Source organism: Sinocyclocheilus rhinocerous, unplaced genomic scaffold, assembly GCF_001515625.1.
Source record: "Sinocyclocheilus rhinocerous isolate Xijiao unplaced genomic scaffold, SAMN03320098_v1.1 scaffold1063, whole genome shotgun sequence".
Classification (NCBI taxonomy): domain Eukaryota; kingdom Metazoa; phylum Chordata; class Actinopteri; order Cypriniformes; family Cyprinidae; genus Sinocyclocheilus; species Sinocyclocheilus rhinocerous.
In genome coordinates, this window is record NW_015625586.1 from 334,390 (window position 1) to 359,988 (window position 25,599).

At 37.3% G+C, this 25,599-nt stretch overlaps 2 protein-coding genes across 7 annotated transcripts; both read left to right on the forward strand.

Moving 5' to 3' along the window:
* Positions 1–1,567: 1,567 nt before the first annotated feature.
* LOC107754244 (epidermal growth factor receptor kinase substrate 8-like protein 1) lies at positions 1,568–25,438 on the forward strand. Its single transcript, XM_016570618.1, has 18 exons — positions 1,568–1,624; positions 3,429–3,516; positions 3,784–3,842; positions 4,437–4,590; positions 4,681–4,769; positions 4,961–5,035; positions 5,348–5,496; positions 6,668–6,812; positions 6,893–6,936; positions 7,041–7,149; positions 7,411–7,548; positions 7,633–7,762; positions 9,563–9,728; positions 9,813–9,945; positions 10,533–10,645; positions 18,149–18,158; positions 21,803–21,809; positions 25,427–25,438. Exons 2-15 carry the CDS (start codon positions 3,429–3,431, stop codon positions 10,617–10,619), a joined length of 1,566 nt encoding a protein of 521 aa, XP_016426104.1. The 5' UTR covers positions 1,568–1,624; the 3' UTR covers positions 10,620–10,645; positions 18,149–18,158; positions 21,803–21,809; positions 25,427–25,438.
* LOC107754194 (myosin phosphatase Rho-interacting protein-like) lies at positions 11,381–24,441 on the forward strand. Of its 6 annotated transcripts, none has more exons than XM_016570561.1 (23): positions 11,381–11,869; positions 11,971–12,048; positions 12,157–12,222; positions 12,560–12,717; positions 13,306–13,390; positions 15,316–15,733; positions 16,456–16,822; positions 17,418–17,640; positions 17,823–17,879; positions 17,966–18,034; positions 18,130–18,219; positions 18,298–18,407; positions 18,581–18,604; positions 18,737–19,244; positions 19,360–21,792; positions 21,879–22,026; positions 22,509–22,614; positions 22,700–22,859; positions 22,942–23,049; positions 23,311–23,397; positions 23,666–23,771; positions 23,869–23,942; positions 24,030–24,441. In XM_016570561.1, the coding sequence occupies exons 1-23, from the start codon at positions 11,711–11,713 to the stop codon at positions 24,120–24,122; spliced, it is 5,727 nt and encodes a 1,908-aa protein (XP_016426047.1). In that variant the 5' UTR covers positions 11,381–11,710; the 3' UTR covers positions 24,123–24,441. The 6 variants fall into 6 exon arrangements, with proteins under 6 accessions (XP_016426047.1, XP_016426079.1, XP_016426071.1 ...); XM_016570593.1 differs by having other exon boundaries at positions 16,456–16,549; XM_016570585.1 differs by having other exon boundaries at positions 15,316–15,649.
* Positions 25,439–25,599: the final 161 nt, after the last annotated feature.

Consider the following 25,599-nt stretch of genomic DNA (forward strand, 5'->3'; position numbering starts at 1 on the left):
AGGAAATTTTAAAAGATGAAAAAGAGAAATTAGGAAGAATAAATAAATGATGGATAATTTATTGCTATTGTGTGAATAATATGTAATCAACAAAAAATTTACTGTAGTCTGATTGTGAGTATATTAAAATGTAATTTACTCTAATTACAAGTACTTAATTTTTGGAATCTGATTATGTAATCCAGATTACATGTAATCAGTTACTACCCAGCTCTGAAAATGTAATTGATGAAAGACTACTTTACACAGTCTAAATGTATGAACAAAAGCCATAGAGTGTGACGCCATATCCTGTTTGGTGAATACATTTTGCATGTTTCCCCGGTAGGTGGAGATAAGCAAATCTTTTCGAGTGAATCATTGAATCAGTTACTCAACCTGTTCGCTAAATACGCAGAAGTTGTTCACGAAGAAAACAAGTCTTTTTCATTTTTATTTTTATTAAAAGTTGCGCATCTACCAATCTACTTAGAGATCGAAGACTAGTGTTTAATTAATCATCGCTTTAAAGATTCAAAATGCAGATTCGTAAGGTACAGTGTAGCACTTTGAATGAGAGGAAAGAGGAAATGCAGGTACAAAAAGTGTCATGTGAAACTTGATTCACAGATCCTGGTAGGATGAACAGCATTTGTGCTCTACTTGGCAAGGCGTCTGAGGCAACAGACAGAATTCATATCAAAATGACACAATCATTGCAAGTGAGAGGTTATGTAAGCGTGGAAGTGTATGTTTATTATTTACTTTGTGTGTTTTGAGAGATTCTTCTACAGTATATACCTTCTATACCTCTTCTTTACCTAATATGTAATAATAGATTTCCTTATTTTTAGCATGAATAATAAATAGATAGTTTTGCACAATTTCCAACAACTGAGCAAGCTACAGAGATTCATAAGAATAATAAATATTTCATAACAATGAGATATGATTGCTTAAAAAAGCAAAGCAACAACAATACATTACTAATACAATCTATGCATCAAAAGCTTTGCAGTAAGATAATATCACTCTAAATGTATTGGATGCTGACAGCAAACACCACATAAATTGACCTAGACTCACGAAAATACTTCAAATAGCTTAAACACTGAGGTATCTTTACACATGTGAGTGACAGGAACAGTGGAAGAGAAAAAACTAAAGATAGAGGGAGGGCATGAGAAGAATGACAGATCTAGACAAACAAGCTTAGCCCGAACACACTGCACTGAAGCAGTGACTGATGCACTGCTGAAGACTCTGTGGCTCTGTGAGTATTTCATTTATGTGTCTTTATGTGTTAATACATATGTTTATGTGGTGTTTTACACATTATTTTTTTATATTTTCCTTTGGGCTTCTCAAAGTTTCTTATAAAAAATCTTATCTCTGTGAAGATCTTGTGTGTTTATTGTCTCGCAGAGGAATGTAAGAGGAATGCAGTCATCAGACTGTATTAACACACTTCCACCCAGGTTTCTATGCTCTTCATATCCCGAAACTCAGGAGAGAGAGAGAGAGAGAGAGGGAGTCCAGGCTTTCTTCAGGTTAAACAGATCAACTTGTTTTTCTTGTTCTTGCATTTCTCTATTAGGTGTAAACAGAAGATGTGACAGAAGGAGGTGCACACATCTAACACACGGTAAGACTTTTAAACCAGCCATTTAAATCTTTATAAGAATGCCATGGAAATCTACACTTTATATTAATACTAGCAATTTAGGCAACAGGTGTGTATTATGATTTTATGGTCACACATGCCGATGCTAGTTGCGATGCACATCGGTAACGAATGCTTTTCCCTGAAGAACTGGAAAGTATTCACTCATCTATAGCAATGTTCAATGCATTGTAATCTCAAATCTAAGAGCTATTTTTTTGTCTTGTACCTATTCTTTGGCGATACAATGACATGACAGTGTGAATTCAAACAAGTCATTGAATAGATCTCTGCTAATAATAGCAGCTGTGTTAAAAATCCTGGGTATAGATGCTGCCACTCCTCCTAAACAACACAAGAGTGTTTAGTCAATGCAGTGATTTTGACATGGCGATTGTGTTGGGTTCTTGGAAATTTCTACTTGCAATTTTCAGGAATATAGTCAGGGTCCAAAAATCTGAGACCACATTGGAAACCAGGGATTCAAAATCTAATCTAAACCTTGAAATAAAAAGGATTAGGATTTTGAAACATTTGACATAAAACGGAGAACAAATGATTTAGATTGTACGCTATTTCTAGGTCACTAATCAAATAACTACATTTGTGACATTGATCATTACTATGATCATGCCATTTTGTATAGACAGTAAGATGTTCTTGCCTCCACTGAAGCATACAGTGTTCTATGGATCATCTCAAATCATGCTGAGGAACATGATCACTCATTTTTGCACAAACCTTTTTTTGCGGTCTATTGTCTATATTATTTCATTTATTTATTTCCAACCATTCATACATTTTGCAAACTGCTTGTCCTATATGGGGCTGTGGAGATGCTGAAGACTGGCATTTATTTATTTATTTAAAACTGGAAAATACATACAAAAAAAGTGTTTTAACAAGTGGTCTCAGACTTTGGAATCCATCTGTAAAAGTTGAATTGTACATTTTAATAACTTTTTTTTTTTTTTAACTGCTAACATCCTGAAAATAAATATTCAGAGACTCTTAAACAGCTCTGGTGTGACCCCACAACTAAGAAGCTAATTGATCATAAAGATCTGACAAGCATTTATTGGTTTCTACTAGTTGGAGGCCATAGCTGTGACTGAGCTAATGCGCAGTAATGTATTGGTTATGTGTGGAATGTCAACCTTCTTTATCCCAGAGTCTTAAACAATGAAGGAGTGAAACTCTCAAGCAATCCTGCCATTCATTGAGTTTGTTTGGCAAAAAAAGAAAAAGAAAAATCTGAACAGGCGTGTCTTAATTATAGGGAGTCCTAAAGCTTATTTTATTAAACCATTAAACCATATAAAGAGATTCTCTCAGGCTCCTTGGCATAGTCGTCTCACTTTTTTGTCTGCCTGCCAGCTCAGATGAATGAAATTCTGTCTTCAGTTTCTGATGTTTTCTCCCCAATGGTCCACTGCCCAATAATCCTCTTTGATAACTGGGTTGTGGTAGCATAATGCTGTTTAACTGAAAGTTTAGTCCGACGTAAAGTGGTGACCAAGGAACTGCAGGTATAATTTAAGTAGATTTAAAAATTCAGACATTATTTGTTCTCTTAAATGCATTTAAAAAGCCACATACCTGTCCAAGCTTTCCATGGTTTTGTTGTTATTGTGACTCATCAGTGTACAGCTGAACCATACCAGACTTGACATTGACTGTGTGTGAGCAGGTCACCAGTAAAGCTGTCAATTGGATGACAGGAATTTTTATCACTGTCTATATAACTTTCTTTGTCTTTTCCATTTCCATTATTTCGCTCTGTAAGATGGCTGCTCCCCCAGTTATCCCCAGGAGACAGTCTAAGTCTACAAACAACACAGCTGCTTACTCACATCCCATAGGTGTAAATGCATGTGTGTATATGTCTATTTTCTGTTTGTCTGTTTTATTAAAAAGATTCGTAATGACGATACATATTTTTGACTATTTATGTAAATTTACATACACACACACACACTCACATGTTGGTAGTATGTTTTTAAGCCTTTTGAATCACGGGGACATAGGCAGTGTCCTCATAAACTACCTTCACATTGTAATACCTCTGTCATACCCATGTATATGTATACATATTTATATATAAATACTATATTTCATTACTCTATATTTGCTTATCTTAGTAAATGGAGGAGACAGAGTGAAAACAGATACGCATCTGATGCATGCACAGAGAGAAGTTGTAAGTATGACTGGTAAATTGGACACTTACTGTTGAATAGAATGCAGACCTGAAAAATTACAATTTAGTTTTGTAATAGAGGAGACCAGGGCTAGTTACACCTGTGAATATTTCTGAAGGTGATTTTTTTTTTTTTAAAAGAGACTAAAATTAGGGTGTTTAAACACACCCTACAGTATTTTGCAATCATTTTCAACATTATTGCTCAGAAAAAAAGTTTAATGCACGTTCACCTTTATAAGTTGTCACTTTAAAACCTGCCATTAAACATATACTATACTATAATTAGTAAAACGACAAATATAAAAAGATAAAGCAATTCATAACAAATGTAAAACATAATGTTAAAAATATGAAACTATTGTTTTACAATGTATGAAATTGCAAACTGAAAAAAAAAAAAACATGACGACTTACCTCAGTAAAATTGTGACAACTTGCCTTGACCTGAAAAAGATGATGTTACTGGTATTTTAGTTTTAGTGAAAAGACTAATGAAAGTGCTTGAACCACTGTGTAGCACTGCGTTTTTGTAACTGGACTTATTGCTTAAAACTTTACAGTTTACTCTTTTTTCATATCCCGCTCTTGTAGGAGTTGGTGAATCACTGTTTTGCTGATGTGGAGCGTTTCATGGCCCGTCTTCAGGAGACAGCAGAGGCTAAGAACATTCTAGAGCAACAGAGCATTAAAAAGAACAGCAAAAAGAATGAAAAGAAGAAAACCAAGAAGAAGAAAGAGCAGGATGGTGAGAGATGCCCCCAATGATCTCCATTATTCACAAGCCTATCTGAGACCATCAGAAACATAGTAAATCTTAAAGCATCTATGTTTGTAGATGGCCCTCTCACACAAAGGGTGACGCCGCCATCAGAACAAGAGTTTGTGGATATTTTTCAGAAGATGAAATATTCTCTTAGTCTTCTGGTAAGGTGACGAATTCGACAAATCTTACTTAATCTTGCATTTCAACCCCCAAACCTGGAGAATATTTTCTCCAGTTATTGTTTTGCAGTTGTGTTTGGTTGCTTGGGTAGTAGAGCAGAAATGACATATTTAAGAACTTCATAAAACTGCTGTGCTTGACCCGTGTGTGTGTGTGTGTGTCTTTGTTGTAGGATCGCCTGAAGATGAAAATCTCAGAGCCAACCTCAGAAGAACTCTTGCACCATGTATTCATCCCTTTGCACTTGGTAAGAGTATTAAACACACACAGCAGACATATAGAGCCCAAAAACACCCAAACTCTAACATTCATATGCCTAATTCAAATTCCATTAGTATATTAGAACATAGAATTGGCAACATAGGTATAACCTTCTCTAACTCTATACTCCAACATAGGTATAACCTTCTCTAGGGTGAAGTCGTGGCCTAATAGTTAGAGAGTCGGACTCGTAACCCAAAGGTTGCGGGTTTGAGAAGAGAAGTTACTTTTTTCCACAAAGTAAGGAAAGAATTTGTAATTGCCATATGGTGTATATGGTTTGTTGTATGTTCACCAGATGGTAAAGACCACAGGTGGTCCTGAGTTGGCAGCAACAGTCTCCAGCCCCGCTATGACCAGTGGAGCAATCTCCCTACTACAGCAGAACCTTAATGAACAAGAGAAACCACTGTGGAAGTCACTCGGCCCAAACTGGACCGTGCCATAGTCAGTAACAAAACTGTAGAATTTAAATTTGAATGGAAATTATACTCTTAGAATACATGACCAAACAGATACCTGCTTTGAGTTTGAACCTCACTTATAAATGGATAGTTCACCCAAAAATGTACATTCTGTTATTATTTACTCACCCTAATGCTGTTCCAAACCTGAAAACTTTCTCTTTTTTTCAGTGCACAAAAAAGAACACAACATAAGTTGCTCTTTTCTGTAACAAAAAAATGTAATTGCTGATTTACAAAAAAGGCTTTATGTTACCTAATTTGATTATGCCAAGTTAAAAAATATCAATAAAACCTTTTATATTAAAAAATAAAAACTATATATATTAATAATAATTTATGCATTTAGCAGATGCTTTTATCCAAAGCGACTTACAGTGCATTCAGGCTATACATTTTTTACCAGTATGTGTGTTCCCTGGGAATTGAACCCACGACCTTTTGCGCTGCTAATGCAATGCTCTACCACGGAGCCACAGGAACAAATAAATGAAATAATGTGAATACATATCAGCCTCAATGCACTTATTTATTTAATATTCAAAAGAGTATTCAAAATATATAATTTAACTTACAATCTGCAAAGGAGTGGGAAAATATGTTCAAATACTCCCATTTAATGTCACATAACTTTACATAAACGTAACCAAATAAGCTTGTTTCAGAAAATATGTAATTTTCTGTTTCTGTCACAGGCCATAAATCTAACTTTGAAATCATGATTAGGCATAAAGTAATGTCTTCATAATCATTCATACATGTCAAAATCGGCTGGGAATTGAACAAATAGTTGCAACATGGCTCAGAGGAAGATAGGAATCATGTCTGGTTATTATTGGCTAAGACTTTAGCTCAAATTGCTGCTGAAAGCAAAATGCTATGAAAAGCTCAGATTTTCTGAGAAAGCGTGACATGCTAGAGCAAAACAGGCACTATTTTTGGAATCAGCACCTCAAAATTAGTAAGGAAAAAGGATTGGATTTCATTCAGCAAATATGATGCAGGGTGGTGTAGAATTATATTTAATAGGAAAGGAGTGTTTGAGCTTCAAAAAGAAAGGAAAAGCACATTATAAAATGTGTAAATTCTATTTTGCATAGGTAAGTCTATAACTAATAAAGATTGGTTAGTTAACTCCAGTGTGTGTTTGTCAGCTCTCAACTCAGCGAGATTATGCCTCAATACAAACCTGTCTTTCTGGATGGTTGGCAGCCGATGGCCATAGACATGCATGGACAGCCCATCGAGGACCCCATAGAGTCCCAACACAAACATGAAGCCCTTATGCAGACTCAACAGGTATAAAACCTCTCACTCACTGATATAAACACAGCCACAATACAAACACACCTTCAGTTCCTTCCTTTCTCTTTGCACAGGTCATTGATCAAGCACGACTAACTGTATACCAGGAACACGACGGGTTAGTATTGACCAGTCAGCTGTGTGTGTGTGTGTGTGTGTGTGCGTGCGCGATGGCTTTGTGATGCCATTTTGTTTCATTCTGAGTGTGTGATTTTGGTTTAGGATGGAAGACTCCCTGCCTCCTCATGAAGAAAGGCTGTACCGTTGCAGTTATGACTTTGTGGCAAGAAACAGTAGTGAACTCTCAGTATTACATGGAGAAACTCTGGAGGTATTTTGCATAGACATACACACAAGCACGGTTTCCCTTTCCATTTGGATTTATATTTTGTACTTATTTTACACGTACACTACTATTCAAAATGTGGGTTCAGTAAGATTTTTTTTAAAAAATGAAATGTTTCTTGAGCAACAAATCCTATAAAATGTAAAGTACTGTTGTTGTTATTAAGTATTTTATTTATAAAAAGCTGCTTTCCTTGTCTTTTACCCTTATTTTGTCTCTCTGTGTCTCTTATCCCCTCTGTCTTAGGTGTTAGAGTCATCAAAGCGGTGGTGGAAATGTAAGAATGAATACGGCCAAATTGGTTTTGTTCCACATAATATCCTCGAGCCAATCAATCACGCAGAAGTTGACTCTTCCAACGTAGTAATGCGCAACCAGTCCATGGTAAAGGCATCATGCGCTCACATATGTAATCAGTAACAAACCCGCATGCTAATTCACAAACTAATTCCTATCATATTTTCATAGAAAGCTCCTATTCCTCCCCCGGGAGGAAGCAGAGTCTCCTGTGTTCTGCCCCGTTCCACAGGCAAAAATGCTTTCCACCCTGATCCACGCCCTCACAGTATGCCACCAATTGGAGACAACGGAGATAAAGGTATTGTTTCTTACAACATTATTTGTAAATTAGTCACTTCTAACTATTTAATAAATGCCTTTTATTCAAAGTATGATTACAAAGACAATGCTTCTGGAGTAAAAGTCAAATACCTAAAAGTTATGGAGGATGGTGAAGTCATTATTTATCGGTATTGTATGCAAGCAAATAAACGGCTTAGTGTCCTTCTGAAAATGATTTTGTATTTTATTCATAAACATCTGACTGATTTTTCTCCAGTATTAGTATTTGACTCTTTGGAATACTTGATTTTGATTGGTCAATTGTAACATTCTTCAGTCAAATATGTTTGTATAATATCCACTAAACTGTATGTTTGACCATGTGTGCAAATGTTTTTTAACAATATGCTAGTTTCATGTAGCATTCTGTGGATTATTTTTTCTTCACATAACTAAATTATTATCTTAATTATTAATTATTCTCTTAATATTAATTACATTCAAATATTAGTATTTATTATATAGTAAGCAGTAATAAATATTGATTTTAAATAATAGGTATTATTTATATGTATGCATTTATTCATTTGGTAAATGGTTGTTTTAAGACTCATCTGATCAGTATCATAAAATAAACCTTTTCAGAATTATACTAGTTTTATTTTAGTATTTTATATATATATATATATATACTATTATAGTTTTTATTACAGCTTTTATTTGTATATTTTCATTCTATTATATTTTTTAGTAATGAAAGTATAATTATTTAAAAGTATAATTATAATTATATATATAATTTAATAAAATTTATTTTATTGATTTTTGTGTGATTTTTATAAGGTTTTTGCTTTTTTTATTTAATTTTAATTTAGGTTTAATTTATTTTTATTTATTTAGATTTAGTAATTGTAGCGCTTCAACGTAAACTTATTTCAGTTAGTTGCCAAGACAACATTTCTAATTAGTTTTTATTAATATTTTAATTTAGCTTTTCTTATTAGATTTTCATTTTTTATTCAAAGAAATTTGTTAAGAGTTTTTGTCATTTTATCAGTTTTTGTTTTTAAATTATTTATATATAGCTTTAATTAATTGTTATTTCTGTTTTAAATTTGGATTTTTAGTAACTTCAACTTAAACATATTTATTGCAGTTAGGTGCCAAGGCAACAGTGTTGTAAGTTTAAGTTTTTCATCTAATGTATATATTTATTTTAATTACCAAAAACTATATTTCATAATTTCAGTGAAAAATAAGAACACAGAATGATATTAGACCCCTCTGGGATTTTTTTTTATAATGACCGACTGACTGTACATTATCCCTCATATGTGACCCTGGAGCACAAAACCATTCATAAGTAACACTGGTATATTTGTAGCAATAGCCAACAATACATTGGGTCAAAATTATCAATTTTTCTTTTATGCCAAAAAATCATTAGGATATTAAGTAAAGATCATGTTCCATGAAGATATTTTGTAAATGTCCTACTGTAAATATATCAACTTAATTTTTGATTAGCAATATGCATTGCTAAGAACTTTATTTGGACAACTTTAAAGGTGATTTTCTCAATATTTTGATTTTTTGCACTCTCAGATTCCAGATTTTCAAATAGTTGTATCTCAGCCAAATATTGTCCTATCCTAACAAACCATACATCAATGGAAAGCTTATTCAGCTTTCAGATTTTGTATAAATTAAAAAAAAAATTTGACCCTTATGACTGGTGTTGTGGTCCAGGGTCACATATATCATATCAGAGAATGCCCTAAATGTCCACTTTTAAAATGCATATTTTATTTGATTTCTTATTTATTTGTGTTAACAGTATTTTTGATGAATGATGAGCTCTTGCAACGATTGGCCAATGGTAAATCAGCATCGATACGCCCAGTGGTAATTAACAAAGCAAATGAGACAACCGCACCGCTGGACTATCACTCCCCTCCAGCTGAGGTTCAGGGGTGGCTCAGGGCCAAAGGCTTCAATGATTAGTGAGTAAAATACACACATCACGATCTGGAGCTGAAACTGATGTAAGACCTTTGCTCATGTTGTAATCTCTATCTGTGTCTCAGCACTGTACAGGGTCTGGGTGTCCTAACGGGAGCTCAGCTCTTCTCTCTGAATAAGGAGGAGCTGCGTGCTGTTTGTCCAGAAGAGGGAACCAGAGTCTACAGCCAGATCATGGTGCAGAAAGCACTGCTGGAGGTAAATCACTCACTCCCAGACACATTCTCACAAAATACCTCTCATGCCTTCTCATTTTCCCCTCTGGCAGTTTCAGGTGTCAGACCTCAATTAATAGAAAAGGGCTCTTCTGCCAGTCAGCTTCGACTGGGGATAGTAACTGTGAATTTTAATGATGAGGTCTGAGACCACATTAAAAATATATTGGGAAAAATGTAAAAAGTTCTCTCTCTCTCTCTCTCTCTTTAATTTAAGATTAGAATTAAACAGTTTTATGATTTTGAAAAATCTAAATATATATATATATAAAAAAGCATTATGACTTAAAATGAAGAACTTTTCATTTCAATTAAATCTTTATCTAGGTCATTCAAGCAAAAGCATTTTAAAATGCTGCATCGATATGTCAATAGATACATAATTAAAATATAGTGAAATAGAAGCACTTTCACTAACAGTATAAAAGTCATGTGTCAGAACACTTCAAAGTTGATTTGTCTCAGTGAATGTTTGAGGTGACTGAAATCAGTGGAACAAAAACAGGAGGGAGATTAGCAGAAATAAATGATGATTGTCTTCATATCTGTCTTCTCGTCACTCTGTTTCAGGATGAGCGGAAGGCCACTGAGTTGGAGGCCATAATGAAGAAACAGAAGATGAAAGTTGATCTGAAAGCAGAGGGTGGAGAATTTTAATGGATATCACTTTCACTCACACATTCAGACAAGCATTTATGCTAAGGCTTTAACAGACAGGTGTGGCATGAATTAAGATATTTTTAACCATAATGATCTTTGTTGGTTTTGTGTAATTGATAATACATATATTTCATCATTACCACTCATCATATAGAAATCAAACCTGTACATTCCTTTATGTATTGTATTTTAACTATAAATAAAATTAATTAAAATACTGACGGTATTCATATTTTAATGGTATTCATATTTTATTAATCATATTCATTTTTTCTTAAATGTACCCCATAATGCAACTGCTCACAACCTGACCTTTCTATTGTTAGTTTGATGAACTGAAATTGATTTTATTCTCTTTTTAATTTATTGCTTGATTATACTACAAGTTCAGGGCATTTTAACCAAAAAATGAAAATGATAACTGGACATGACTTGAAATAAATGTAAAATGTATTGAGGTCAAGTGGCAGATACCACACTGTATAAAAATTAAAAGTTTGAAAACATAAAAAAAAAAAAAAGCCCCCTTAGGAAGTCAAAGCAAGAAGAGATGCACTTAGGCTATAAAAAGGCAGACATATTATTTTTACATAAAAGTAAAAGAACGTGTATTTCGACATGTATTTCTACAGTGTTTTAAACATTTCAGTATCAACAAAAGTTAGATTGCAGGTTTTTACAATTCTGTTTTTGGTGAACGGGTTCAAAAGAATCGAATCACTGCGGTATGAATCAAAATCCCTTCCAAGAAAGCAAAGCACTAGTTAGTTAGCAGTACGGCTGGTGACGCCATTGACAACCACGCTCGCTCAGTGGTTTGTTTCGGGGTTTCTTCTTAGAAGAGCTGAGCTCTCCATCATATGTTAATATTGCGTTTAGATCCGTGTATCACTCAGGTATCACTCCACTTAGACGGTAACAATCAGTGAAAGGACTGAAAGACAGGAAGATAAAACCCATGAACGGCACGGACACCATTAATAAATGAAGACAACGAGAAACCACCTTACCGTTTTCTTAAGAAAGCAAAAACTCAATCGTCACTTGAAATGAGTTATTTAGCTATTTTACTTCACTAAAAAAAGTAAATGTTGTCGACACATTCGCAATTCACCTCCAAAATGATGTTTTCTGCACGCGAGAATCGGTGTCATCGCTTTCAGGCCAACATCTTCAATAAAAGTAAATGTCAGAACTGCTTCAAACCCGTGGATTCGCACAAACTCAGCGAAGCAGATCTGTTTCAGGTGAGGATAATTTCTCAACTTGTAAATTTTTCAAGTTACCTTGACTTTTTATTTTATTTTATTTTATTTATTTATTTAGTAGATATCTTTCTCTGTCTCAGACTAAGCCTCTTCAGGTGGGCTGGCTCCTCCTGGCCCCAGAGGACACTGACTTCAGCATTTGTGGCCTCAGGAAACGGGTGATGACACTGGCATTTTCCAGAGATTCTTTCCATCAGATACACGCCGTTGATATGTAACTATGTTTCAACCCTAGCCTTGATCTTTCTTTGCCATCTCTGTTATAGAAATGGCAGAGGAGATATTTTGTGCTTTACGAGCATGGGCTTCTAAGATACTCTCTGGATGAGATGGTGAGGTTTTACCTGTTCTTCATGCAGTGTTTCCTAACCTTTTTTGTCTTATGTACCTGACTATCCCAAGCTTAAGTATCCCCATCATTGACACCAGACCAGAAATGTGTTGATTTTGACTCTTTTCATAATGATTTCCATTTAGCATTATCATTAATAGAGTACTTTTGAAGACTAACTTCCAGTCTGGCCTACAAAAATACGTCTTCACCTTGGTTTCATTGACAAAAAACCCAATAAGATTTTCCATTGACTTTTGGATCGTCCATCAAAAATATATGATTATTAAAATCTTTACCTTCTCTGTGCAATGACAGAGTGACTGTTTTCCATCTAGCCAGGTACATTGCCCCAAGGAAGTGTAAATATGTCCCAGTGCTGTGAGGTTCTAGACGCTTCATCTCAAACTGGCTTCCAGAACTGTCTGAGGTTGTGCTTCACTGACAGAGACTACTACATCCGAACAGAGAGCACAGACAGCTTCAGCATCAGTAGGTAATACGCTCACTGACCTGTGGTGTGAACTTGGCCACACATAACACCTATTTTGTCATTAGTTGTTTTTTATCCCAATTGATATACAATCATATGTTGTGATGTAATGGAACTAAAGAGGTGAAGTCAAGTTGATCAATTTCTTGTTTTGTGCCAAAATCTCAGCTCTGTTCACTAGTTCAGCTGAAATCTTCTCTTTCTCTCTGTCTGCAGTCTCATCCCTCTGTTTCTACTTAAGTGTTATAAGTCACTAAATCTCAGCAAGGTTGATCTAATCCCTTGAGAGCTTAATAAAAGGTGTCAAGGAGTCTTAGATTAGTGTGTGTTTGTGCTTCTGTCTGTGTTGAGAACACCAGCTTTAGAACTGTAGAAACCTCTTTTGGGATTGTTCAGAGTTGTTCTTTTATTGCTTGTAATTCTCTGTTTCCTTGCAACTGGAGGTTTTTAGTCTTGAAGCGTGATGTCCAGAAAGCAGAAGTAAGAGAAATCTGAAAGCTTGTTTGAGTTTGCATATGCGTGCAATTTCCCGCCTGGGTCATTTTTGGGGTCTGCCGTGTGTTTGAATTTAAGGTTGTTTGTTTCATTTAGGTGGCAAGAAAATCTGATTGTTTACCCCAAAGCTGCTAAATCAAATCAGAAGAAGAAGGGGAAGGATCCAGCCCACCCACCGCAAGTGAGTCTCATTCATATTTAATGCTATTTCATACAATCATGTTCTGTGACAGGCAATGCCAGTATCCTGTCTAATATCTTTCCAGCATATTTCCTTTGGTAAAATATGAATAAATGGAACATTTAATGTAGTATCCCTTGTAAAAATTAATATATATAAAATAGATTTATTTCATACTAAGTATAGTTCAAATCTATTAACGTATATGTACTAACATATCACTTGAGACTTACTGATATATAAATTGTAGTTAAACTTAATTTGGAGTACTACTTGTGCACAATGCACATTTAATATTAAGCCTAAAATGTTTTTTAATGTCACTATTGATGAGGATTGTATGATCTTTGAGTAATATCAATATATCATATATAATCGAGTCTTTAAATGCAAGATATTTAAAGTGTACCTGACATATACTTGCAATAGTTCCACTTTAGCACAATCAAATATACTTCAGTATATCTTTAGTTGGACTTCAGCACAACTTCCACACAATTAAAGTGCATTAAGCACAAAATTAGTTGTTCCAATTTAGCAGACTTTAAGTATAGCAGTTTAGTATACCAAATGTTCAATTGCAGGGAACATAAGCACATAAATATGCAATTGTATTTGTAGTATACTTAGCATGAAATAAATGCATTTCAAATGCATTTTAGTATATTTATTCTTCACTAGGGAAATATGACAGTAATGATGTTTCGGTGATACTGAAGTAGAATACTGAGATTTTTGTATTTATTTATTTTTTAACCATTGTATATCTTTAGTTGGACTTCAGCACAACTTCCACACAATTAAAGTGCATTAAGCACAAAATTAGTTGTTCCAATTTAGCAGACTTTAAGTATAGCAGTTTAGTATACCAAATGTTCAATTGCAGGGAACATAAGCACATAAATATGCAATTGTATTTGTAGTATACTTAGCATGAAATTAATGTATTTGAAATACTTTTTAGTATATTTATTTTTATCTAGGGATTCCTGTGGATGTTCAGTTTTTTTCCTCCGCGGTTTATCCCAGAATTATATTTTACCGCAAAAGATTTAGAATCAAAAGATTTGTCTAATTTCCAGTTTGCACATTTTTTGTCTTCTGATTTGTCTGTTTAATTTGTGATCTGCAAGGTTTAGATGCACTAAACATATAGCAAGTTTTAGTACTATTGTTCAGCGTTAAGTGGATTAGATGTCCAGATTTGGAGATCACTATCTCAGAACACACTTAGAATACCATATGATCTTATATTAGATATTATCTAATTGATTTATATATAGAAATAATCAAATAAATGATTTGTTACAGATTAGTAGACTTAAATAAGTGCAAAAAGGCTAGTTAGTTTGTTTTTAGATGGTCACAGTAATGTTGAAAGAACAATGCTGTTTTAGAGTACTGCTCCTTTAAATGTGCTCCTCCTCCACCCCTGTTCTTTACTTTAATTACATTTCTAAGTGCTGTGCCCATCTTTCTGTCCGGTTGATTTACTAATCCCTCTCTATCTCCCTTCTGCATATGCTTTCTGCTGACAGCAGAGCAAATTAATCTAGTGTGTGAAAGTGCCATTCCACTGTGCTGCAACAATTAACGGCATGTACATGAAATGCTGTGTTCCTGTATTTTGTGTGTTTGTTTTTGTGTATTTTGAAGTGTTAGTCAGATAGAAGTTTAATAGAATTAACTTAAGTGATCTGGACAGGATTATTGAGCATCCCCCCTGGGGAGGGTGAAGAGTTTGCAAAGTGGGAGCAGAGTGCAAAAGACATGTGTGCTTGTTTGTCAGGCAGGTTGTATATAGAAAGAGAGGCTTTTCCTATACCACCCGTGCCAATTGGATTTCGCTGGCCGAGCGCTTGTGTGCAGCCTGTCAATCTCTGATTTACTCGCCTATATTCTCTGCCTCTCTCTTCCTCTCTCAGCAGACAGCAGAAAACCAAACCTCCAGCAGCAGCAGCAGTAGTAGCAGTGGTGGTGCTGCTGCTAAGAAAAGTAGCACTTCTGGAAATAGTTTCACCAGCAGCATTAAAAGACAAGGCAGCATCGGTTCTAGTAATAATAGCGGCGCTAGAGTGTCCGTCAGCGACAATGCTGGCACTAGTACCAGCGGTGCCACTAAAGGCAGTAGCAGAAGTAGCATCAGTAGTACTAAAGGGGCCACCAAAAATGAAAGAAGAGGTAGCGTGGTGAGCGCGTTGGAGGAGGAGCTGGAGGAGGAGTCACTCAGTGGTGAAGTCGGGGTTCCTTCCAGCACTGGTAATGCTTCATCACTCGATACCAAGCTTGGGTCCTCTCTCTCTTCATCGCTCAGTCAGTCCTCGGGCTGCTCTGACACAGACGGTATGACCTCAAACTGGCCTTTGTGTGTGGACTTGTGACTCTAACTGGATGTACTTGTTTATGGTTGTAGTAGTTACTGATTTGTCAGCTTAGGAAATAAAGGTAGGTAGTAGCTAAGAATATTGTTAGTTTTTCTAGTAAAGAATTCGGAGTTGTTTGTATGAAAATGTAAGTTCTGTCTTCATTCTAAACCTGTGAAACATGTGATCAGTTCGTTCTTTTGAGTGATATTTTTTTTTAACGAATCTGTCGATCAGGTTTACAAAACCAGCTCTAATGATTCTTTTATAAATTTGACATCTGATGACTTCTGTTTGAAGGACAACGAGGGCAGATTTTAATCTGTTTCTCACCCAAAGCTTTATTCATACATAACTTTTACAATACTTTTATGTTATTTATAAAACGTAAAGGCTCCATTATTCATTTACTGGAGTTGCATGGACCTTAGTCAGGGTAGCGCCATATACAAATTTGGAAAACTTTAAAAGTTCGTTATGGCATCTGCTCATTAGGTTTTGTTTCCATGGAAGAAAGTCATAAGAGGTAAAGAGTAAATGATGACAGAACTTCATTTTTGTGTGAAATGTCAAACAATGTTTACATTTATGCTAATTTTTGCACATTACACTTTTTACTAGGCATGACAAATATATATTACTGCTTAAGTCCCCCCTCCCCCCAGGTTCAGCCCATTACTTTGCTTTGATTTGCTCTCTCAGGTACTAAGAATCGATTGGGCACTGAAAGCGGCTATTCGTCTCTGGAGAAGACAAGTCCAAGTGTTGTGGATGCACAAGCAAACACTGACCCCAGGTGTGACCGTGTTTCTGTTTCTTCACCTGCCGCACATCTGTGTATGTTTCCTACCTCAATGTCCCTTGGCCCCTCCCCCTTCCCTCCACCAACTAATCACAATTCACAGGGGGCATGTGGGGTTGATCCTGAAGATGTGGTGGGTTTCTCTTGGGAGAGAAGTTTGGAGTCCAGTGGGGAGAGGCAGTCACACACATCCATGACACACACACTTAGGCATGAATCACCCAGCCCAAGAAGAAAAGTACACCGGCTGTTTGGAAATCGGCACAGGTAAGACGGGTTAATTTTGCTTCTGATTCCCTTTTACACCAATTGTACGGAGTTGGTTTTTATGTGTAATGTTTGTGGCTCCCTCTAGTGTTCATCATGTTTTTGCCATTCCTTCGACAGCATGTCAAAAGCACTCTTCTCTGCTTGTCTTTCAGGAGACTTCATCCCATCTCCATCAGTCAAATCAAACCGGGCTGCTTGCATTCCCATTTGCCATTTTCGTCCAAATATATTCACGTTATGTTTGTCAAAATTATAATGTCTTTAAATGTTAAAATGATTGGCAGCACTGCATTGATGCTCCTCAAACAAATGTTTGCAGTTTGTTTAAACAGTTTTGTAGATCATTTCAGTTTTAGGTGTTCTGTGTGTTTTCTGTATATATCTTTATGAAACCAGTATAATGTGTGCATACTGAATTCCAAATGGCCTGCATTGCATATTACCCTCTGTTTCAGTCTTACCCTTTCCTGTTTCTGTTTTTTTTTATATATTTACATTCAGAACTTTAGATTTTTTGAGGTTTTGTAGAGCTCAAAGTTGAATCTAAAACTGATAGACACTGTCTTTTATATGTTTGCATGCTTGTTTCTAGGAGATCTCAGGGAGCTGTTCATCAAGAGGGTTCATTTCTGGATACCGAGCTTCCCCCCTCAACCTTCACTACTTCCTCTACTGAACAAAATGACCATAAGACAACTGTCAGTACATCTCAGGATTCCTTCCCTAATGATATTCCTGATCACTCAAAACATTTGATGTCATGTAGTCTCCGCTCCAAATCGCTGGAGCGCAGACCGCTTGATTCCACGCCCACAGTAAGTACAGTACAACCAATACAAATAAGAATGATTCTAATGTGTATTTTTATTATGGCTGTAAATTGATTATACATTTAAATCCAATAAATTGGGATGTGGCGTCAAATTTATCAAATTAATCACAATTGATCATTCATATCACATATGTCATTGCTACAGTAATGCCCTTTTCCTCTCAGCCTGACCTCCTTAATTTCAAAAAGGGATGGATGTCTAGACTGGGAGAAGATGGAAAGGTGATTTTGAGATTTGAGTGCATGATCTCCATCTACTTGTTCATGATTTTTTCTGTGTGAAGTGGTCTGATGTTCTCTGTCTCTAGTGGCGGAAACACTGGTTTGTTCTTACTGACCAGACTTTGAGATTCTATCGTGACTCTGCAGCAGAAGAGGTAAAGTGATTTGTGATGTTCAGTCTATAAAGAATCATCTTAAAAATTTATTTGCCATTTTCAGTTAAGAGGTCTTTCTGTGTTTTGTGTCTTAGGCAGCTGATGTGGATGGTGAGATCAACTTGTCTACTTGCTATGATGTTACAGATTTCCCTGTACAAAGGAACTATGGCTTTCAGATTCATGTGAGTGTATATTAGCTAAACTTTAAGCTTATGTATTTGTCTGTTGAATTGCCTTTATTCATCACTCTTTTCATACAGACAAAGAATGGAGTCTTCACCCTCTGTGCAATGACTTATGGGATACGACGCAACTGGGTCCAGGCAGTAATGAAAAACATTCATCCCACCGTTGCCCCTGATGTCACATGGTACAACATCAAAACTAGCTGCCATTCCCAAAAATATATTTATCCACTACGCATATTTCATACATACAAAGCCTAATACATTTATTGCTGTATTTTTCTCACAAAACAGCATCACATGTTAGTGGGTTGACTCTTTCACTCTGCTTTTTATCTTTTTCCCTATGCTGTACAAGGAAAAATCCTGCTATAAAACCCAGGTTTGAATGTGTTTTCATGACCATGAGTGTTTCTTTTAATTTAAATGGAGTGTCTGGTAAAACGCACACAACTACAATATCAGAAATATAATTTAAATAACTTAATCATAGCCACTTCTGTTCTTCCCTTAGTTCAATTCCTCAAAAGGTGCCAATGACTAGTGCACATGCTCGTACAAGCTCCTGCCAATGCAGTACAGTTCCCCAGGAGGCAGAGCAAAGGAGTCGCATCCGTGAGCGCCGTAGAGAGGGGCGTTACAAAACCTTTGATTGGGCAGAATTAAGTTGTAAACAGCACAAAGAGGAGTGGTCAAATGATCCATCCGGAAAGCACTGGAACCACAACAGTGAGCGCTCGGTGCCTCCTGCACCTGCATCATCTCCTGAAGAGCAGATAACACGTTCGGCCTCTGAGGCATCAGAGAATGAATATCTTCAGAAAAAAATAATCTCACAGAGGCAAAGCTTAAATATCTTGTCAGCTGATATACCATCGAACTTATCACTTATGGCAGTGTCCAGTCGCACCTCCCCAGAATCAATCAGCCCAGACAGCTTAGAGGTTGATGCAGGAACCGTATATGTCCACTGTGATGGCCGTGGTGAACTACAGGAAGCTAAACCCAAAGAAGAAAAGCAGGTAGCGTAACACGCAAATATTGTTGTGGTGTTCCAATGTCTACATACTTCATTCAAATGCACTATTTACATATAATTTGTCAGGGTTGTAAACAAAGTCTCACAATTCATTACAGGTTGATCGCTCCACATCTCCATTGCCAGTCGCCTTCTCTTCATCTTCAGCGCAGACAGAATGGCAGTGGGATGTGGAGCTTCAGAGCCTGCGTAGAGAATTGAAGGCTGAGCACGAGAGGAATCAGACTCAAGAAAGGGAGTTAAGACTCAGTGAGGCCCAACTCCAAGCTGAGTTTAATGACAGCAAGGAATGTCTTCAGAGGACAGAGTTAAAGATTCAAGAGGCAGAAACTCTTCTGAAGGAGCGTGAGGAGGTGCTGGAGAGTCTGCGTGGACGGTTGGAGGAGGTAACGGGTCGTCTTAAAGCAACCGAAGAGGCGCAAGCCTTGAAAGAGGTCAGGCTACAGAGGCACCTGCGCCTCCTGCAAGAGAGCCAGGAACGAGAAAGGAGGAGCTTCAGTGACAGCCTTGACCAATCAGAACAGCGATCGAAGGAACTGGAGGAGCGTCTGAGGCAGAAAGAGGCTGAGCTGCAGAAAAGCCCAACAGGGGACGTTACTGATGAACTTCTGCGAAGGTGCCAGGAGCTACAAAACCAGCTGGAAGAGTCAGACAGTGAGGTATGTCGTCTGCAGGCACGCCTCCAAACCGAAGAGACTCTTTATTATGACATGGAGCATGATTATGAAAGAGCTTGTGAGGAGATACAGAGTTTGCGAGGTACTCTGCTGGACCACGAGAGGGTAAGTGAGGAGCGCTTTCAAACCCAGCTGGTGCAGCAACAACAAGAGTTAGACAGGAAGGAACGAGAACTACAGGAAGTGCTTCTTAAGATGGCCATCCTGGGCAGTAGTTTAGAGGAGACCGAACAAAGGCTCAAGGAAGCTCAAACCCATTCTTCTGAAGCTAATGTTCTCTGTGAGGCATTGATTGAGCCACAACAATGCAGACAGAAAGGGCAGAGTGATTCGGAAATGCAACCTACTACTCATGGAGACGAGTCACATAGAGTGATCTCCGTGATCCAGGCACTAGAGTGCAAGTTATGTGACACCGAAGAGCGACTCCGGGAGCTTACCATGCATCTTCAGCAACTGCAACAACTCAACACTGGACCGCATGCACTCAATGATTCTTGGTGCTCGCACAGTTCCCTCCAGAATCCGGAGGGTCGACTCTCTGTGGATGCTTTACCAAGTTTTACTGAAGCTTTGCATAGCCTGCAGAGAACAGCTTTAGACAGAACATCAGACAAAGCTAAAATCTCCCTTTATGATGATGGAAAACCTGGAAGCTGGAGGTTGGTTGGCGAGAGTTCAGGGAGAAATCAAGCTCTAGAGATGGCCAGCAGAGTTTTGTCACTGGAGGCACTGATTATCCAAAGGACTGCCTCTGCACTTGAGCATCCCAGCTCAAAGTTGCTTAATAAATTGTCAGAGGTGCATGTCCAGGTGCTTAGGATGGCTCAAGGAGGCAGTCATAATGGGGCTGTAGAACCTAGTTACTCCCAGATCTTCTTGGACCCTCTTGAGCAAGATCTGGTAGACAGTACGCTGAGTGAAAGTGCAATCCATAGACTGTGTGTAAGAGCAGAGATGACATACCTCATATATACTCTCTGTACTCATCCCTCACAGGAGCAAAAGGGATCTGAGCTTTTTTATGTCTTGCCTTGGCCAGAGAGTTCCTCATCTGGAACCAAAATGGAAAACTGTTCAAAGCAGGGGTCCAGACTTGCTGACATTAGCCCGCCAGAACTTGCACCTTACAGTGAACAAATGGATGACGAACTGGCAACCGATCTTCTCCTTGAGGGCTCCGAGGTACAGCTTGCTTGCAGAAAGAGTCTGGTGGCAGAGCTCCGTGCTCAGACCCAGTCACTGCAGAACCTCTCAACACAGCTACAGTCTAATGTTAGAGAGGTCGACCTTCCTGGTGAACTACCCTCAGCCATCCTGAGGGCTGCAATTTGTCAAGCCACTTTGGCATACATGGCCTGTCGTCTTCGTTCGGCCCTGCAGCAAGAGATGAGTGCCCTACGCAAACAGAGAGAGCAGGCTGAGTGTGAGTGTCATGCCGTGTGTCGTAGCATGGAGACTCTTTTCCAGGAACAGACGGAGCGTTACGAAGAGAAGCTGCGCGAGGAGCGTGTTGTTGTCGAAAAGGCAGAGCAGGAGTGTGTTTCGGCGGAGACCAATGCTCAATTGAGGATGGAAGAAGCCGAAAAATTGCATTTGGAGTTTGAGGAGAAGCTCCAAGAGCTCCAGAAAATCCATGAAGAGGAGATGAGCCGTCTCCACGAATATTACATTCAAAACTTGTCAAGGCCAAAAGCTGCAACTCTCCCAGAACTAGAGGAGAATGAAGAGACTGAGCAGGTGACTGCTCTGCAAGACCGAATCAGAGAGCTTGAGACAGAGGTGACTTGTTTGAGGGCAGATCTTAGTAACCAGAATGCCAAAGCCTTCCAGCTTGACCTGGAAACCATCAAGGTATGCACAGTCTTCTTGTTACAGCGTGAGATTAACATGTAATTATACACAAAGATGAAGGTACGCCATGTCTTTGTGTGTCTTAGGCCACGTATGAGCATGGTTTCAGCATTATGGAAGACAGCCACCAGCGAGTGATTGAGGAGATGCAGAGGCAGCATCAGAAAGAGGTGGAGAGACTGACAGAGGAGCGAGAAAGAGTACTGCAGGAAGAGACGAATGCCACCATTGCAGGTGCTACTCTCAACACAAGCTCCCATTCACAAGACCATGCAAATACTTTTCATTGTAAATCTTTACAATGTACACTACTGATCTTTTGCAATGCTGTGAAAGTGAATAGGAAACAGTGAGAGCTGTGGTCACTATTAACTGTTATTGTGAGAAAAAGAGCAGCTTGGACATTCTGCCAAGTAACTACTTATGAGTTCCTCGTAAGAATTCAAATAGATTTGTAAGTCATGAGGTTGAGAAAATTATGACAATTTTAATTTTTTGAGTGAACTGTCCCTTCAAGCACTCATACAGTACATGGGTTTTGTTCCAAATCTGTGCTACTCTCTTGTATTTAACTATGGATAAAAGCATATGCTAAATGAATAAATGTAAATTTGTTCTCTGCATGCTTAGACATACAAATGATGATCTAGCATCTCTGCTTCTTGGTCTTGATAGTTCTGTCTGACCAGTTTTTAATATTATTTGTTGTTTTCCAGCCATTGAGGCTATGAGGAAAGCTCATAAAGAGGAAATGGACAAGACACAGAAAGCCCTGCAAAATGGAGCCAATGTGGACATCCGCCAGCTTCGTGCACAATACAAGTGCGTGTGATATGTCTTGTCAAAAATCAATTTATGGTTGCAGAACTATATATTAACCATATACCTCTTTGTGCATTTTCTGCAGTGAGGAGCTGGAAACATTGCACAGGGAGCTGGAAGTGTTGTCAGAGCAGTATTCTCAGAGATGCCTGGAAAATACACATTTGAATCGGACTGTAGAAACAGAAAGGGAAGCATTGAGTACAACACAGAGAGAGAACCAGGAACTTCGCATTCACAACCAGGTACGTGCACACAAAAATGTGCATATTCACACAGCCAATGCTTTACTGCTTATCTTACATATGTATCACATATTTTTCTAAGGAATTAAATGAGTGTTTGGCTGCTGAATTATCCCTGATGCATTCACGCATGAATGGGGAGGTGAAACATTCCCAATCTTCTCAGGAGAAAGACGTGTATCAGCTGGAGGTAAAACTTGACACCCTTTCATATGGCAAAGTGCCCAAATTTGACGCGTACTACTAAAATTAGCAGGGGATAGTTGACTGAACCCAGATTAAAGTTACCTGCACTCAGTTGAGTACATTTAATCAGCTTCCACAAAAGAAGCCTTCATGGGTTTTATTACTACTCAGATGAGATTATGTCAGAGGTATATTCCATCAAAGGTGCTATAAAGTATACATGTGTAAAAACAGATGTGCTCTGTCTCATTCTTTGATGCTGTAGGTAAATCTCAGAGTAAAGGAATCGGAGATTAAGTGTCTGAAACAGGAGATCAACTCACTTAAACTGGAACTGCAGGCAGGAAATACGGTAACACCTTTTCAATTAAAACATATTAATAGTTGAATATTGAGTAATTTTGTAGTCAATTAATCCAAAAAGATGTAATTATTATTATAAAAAATTATAAATGTGACAAATTTGTGTAAGTTACATTGTTTTATTCACAAATGTTAACCATAACCGTTTCCAAAAAAGCTAATTCAACCAATGCTTACATAGAGAATTCACTCCCACTTCAAAGTTAAGTTTTTGTCACGAGTTTTTCTGTATTTCTATTTAAAATGTTATTTTTTAGTATTTTAAAGAGCTAGACTCGGAGTTGATTGCTTCAGAAGTCAAAACTCAAAGTGACTTCACTAAACTGAGGATGGTGCCAGCAAGACAACAGAGTTTAAAATATGGTAAGCAAATCTACAATAACAGTCAAGTTACTGCGAAGGCAAACAGATTAAGTGCATAAGCATGCACTTATTCAGAATTTGTAAATGCCTGTTGCAGATCTGATGAAATCCAGGAGCAACCTGGACTTCCCAAAGGACCATGCTACACTTACACAACCTGTCAGAACCAAGGTGGGATCATCTGTGCCATTACATGGTACAAAATACTGACGTTCCCTAAAATTTAAGCTTTCTCACTATCTCTCATTTTATTCTCAGAGTCTTAAAGATGGACTCACTGTTCTGGAGAGGATGAAGCTTTTTGAATTAACCAGCACGCAAAAGATTGGAGTGTGTCTGTGTGATAGATAGAGAGAAAGAAAGATAAGCATTTTAATGTCTTATGTGGGTTAAATTATTTAAATGTATATCTTTATAACACAATGAATTCTAACTATACCTTTAGTCACAGGTGAGTGAGTGAGTGAGTGTGTGTGTGTGTGTGTGTGTGTACGTCAGTCATTTTAATTGTTGTTTCGTCACTACTTTAGACAGTAGAATTCATTTTTGATATGACATTGTCTCTCTAAATCTTAAACCGTCTTTGTTTATATTTACATGTTTTATGCCTGATTGAGCATAAGTTCGATTTGCTTCATCTCTAATTATGAATAAAGTCAAGCTTTTACAATCTTTAAGTTTTTGTTTGTGTAACTTTTCAACCCATACGTGCAGATTTTAAATACTGCATACTGGATTAGCAATTTTATCACTATTCATCCCTTGTCAAAAAATCCTAAAGGATTCCAATAAGAAAATTGTACAGAATTCTAATTAGAATTTCTATCATATTTTGGAACCATTCCTATACGATTCCTATCTAGGACTTCCTGTACAAAGGATTTTGTTCTTATCCTGTTCATTTTCTTTGCAGTAGCTTGTTTGCTGAGACAATGTTCATTAAAGGGAATGATTTAATTAGGATGCCAGTGGATCCCAGGAAAAAAAAAATATATATAAGAATCTCATTGAAATGTTTCCAAATTATAATAAAAATTATAATTAGAACAATATTCTTAATGGAATCCTTTAGGATTTTTTGATAAGGCAGATTATTTTTAATCTTAAAGGTATCTGATAAACAGTTCTAAACTGTAAATGACACTGTATCTTCCTTTACCAAGCTTTTCCTGACTTTTTTCACAGCACTTATAAAAACTCATTTATTTAGTATGTAACTTAAAAGTGCTACTTCGCATTTGCTTCTTACTAAAATCAACGTGATGTCACTTGGCTACTACAAATCTCTGTAGTGCCCTTTTAACCACTAGATGTCGTGCTTCGTCTGGAGACCAGCCGGCCAGCCTCAGTACAAAGTTGCCAGTGCAAAAAATCTTTACCTGCTTCTTTTCTGCTTAATGTTAATAATGAGATGCCACTATTTATATTTTCGGAGATTTAAGGAGTCCTGTTTGACCCAGGTATTTAATACGTTTCATTATGTGCTACTGAGTCTGCAAAAGCGTCGAAAGCATTTGGCCAAAAAACTAATTAACCGATAGCATCTGAACATGAGGACGGGTAGCTCTGTTTCCCTCATTTAAGACGGACTCCATATCGTTTCACATCCTTTATGAGTCTTGAAATGTTTTGCTAGCTTAAACGTCTCAGTAAAGCTGTTTTTTCATGTCTGGGGTCTGTGTATAAGCTACAGAGAGGGAGAGGGGAGCGCGGCAGGTGTGTTTGCTTGCTAATTAAATTTCTGACGGCTTCTTTGTCAGTAATTACTTATGAGTAATGCATGTTGCTTTGAAACGATGATCTCTTCATTATGTTAAATTTTCAAAAC

What these genes read in the sequence shown, in the direction of transcription:
- LOC107754244 (XM_016570618.1), top strand. Translation starts at nt 3,429, where the DNA reads ATGGCTGCTCCCCCAGTTATCCCCAGGAGACAGTCTAAGTCTACAAAC. An exon ending in TCCCATAGGTGTAAATGCAT is followed by an intron (nt 3,517 to 3,783) that starts GTGTGTATATGT and finishes TGCTTATCTTAG; the next exon opens with TAAATGGAGGAGACAGAGTG. An exon ending in GCCAAAGGCTTCAATGATTA is followed by an intron (nt 9,729 to 9,812) that starts GTGAGTAAAATA and finishes TCTGTGTCTCAG; the next exon opens with CACTGTACAGGGTCTGGGTG.
- LOC107754194 (XM_016570561.1), top strand. Translation starts at nt 11,711, where the DNA reads ATGTTGTCGACACATTCGCAATTCACCTCCAAAATGATGTTTTCTGCA. An exon ending in GTTGCCCCTGATGTCACATG is followed by an intron (nt 18,408 to 18,580) that starts GTACAACATCAA and finishes ATGCTGTACAAG; the next exon opens with GAAAAATCCTGCTATAAAAC. An exon ending in CAGCTTCGTGCACAATACAA is followed by an intron (nt 22,615 to 22,699) that starts GTGCGTGTGATA and finishes CATTTTCTGCAG; the next exon opens with TGAGGAGCTGGAAACATTGC.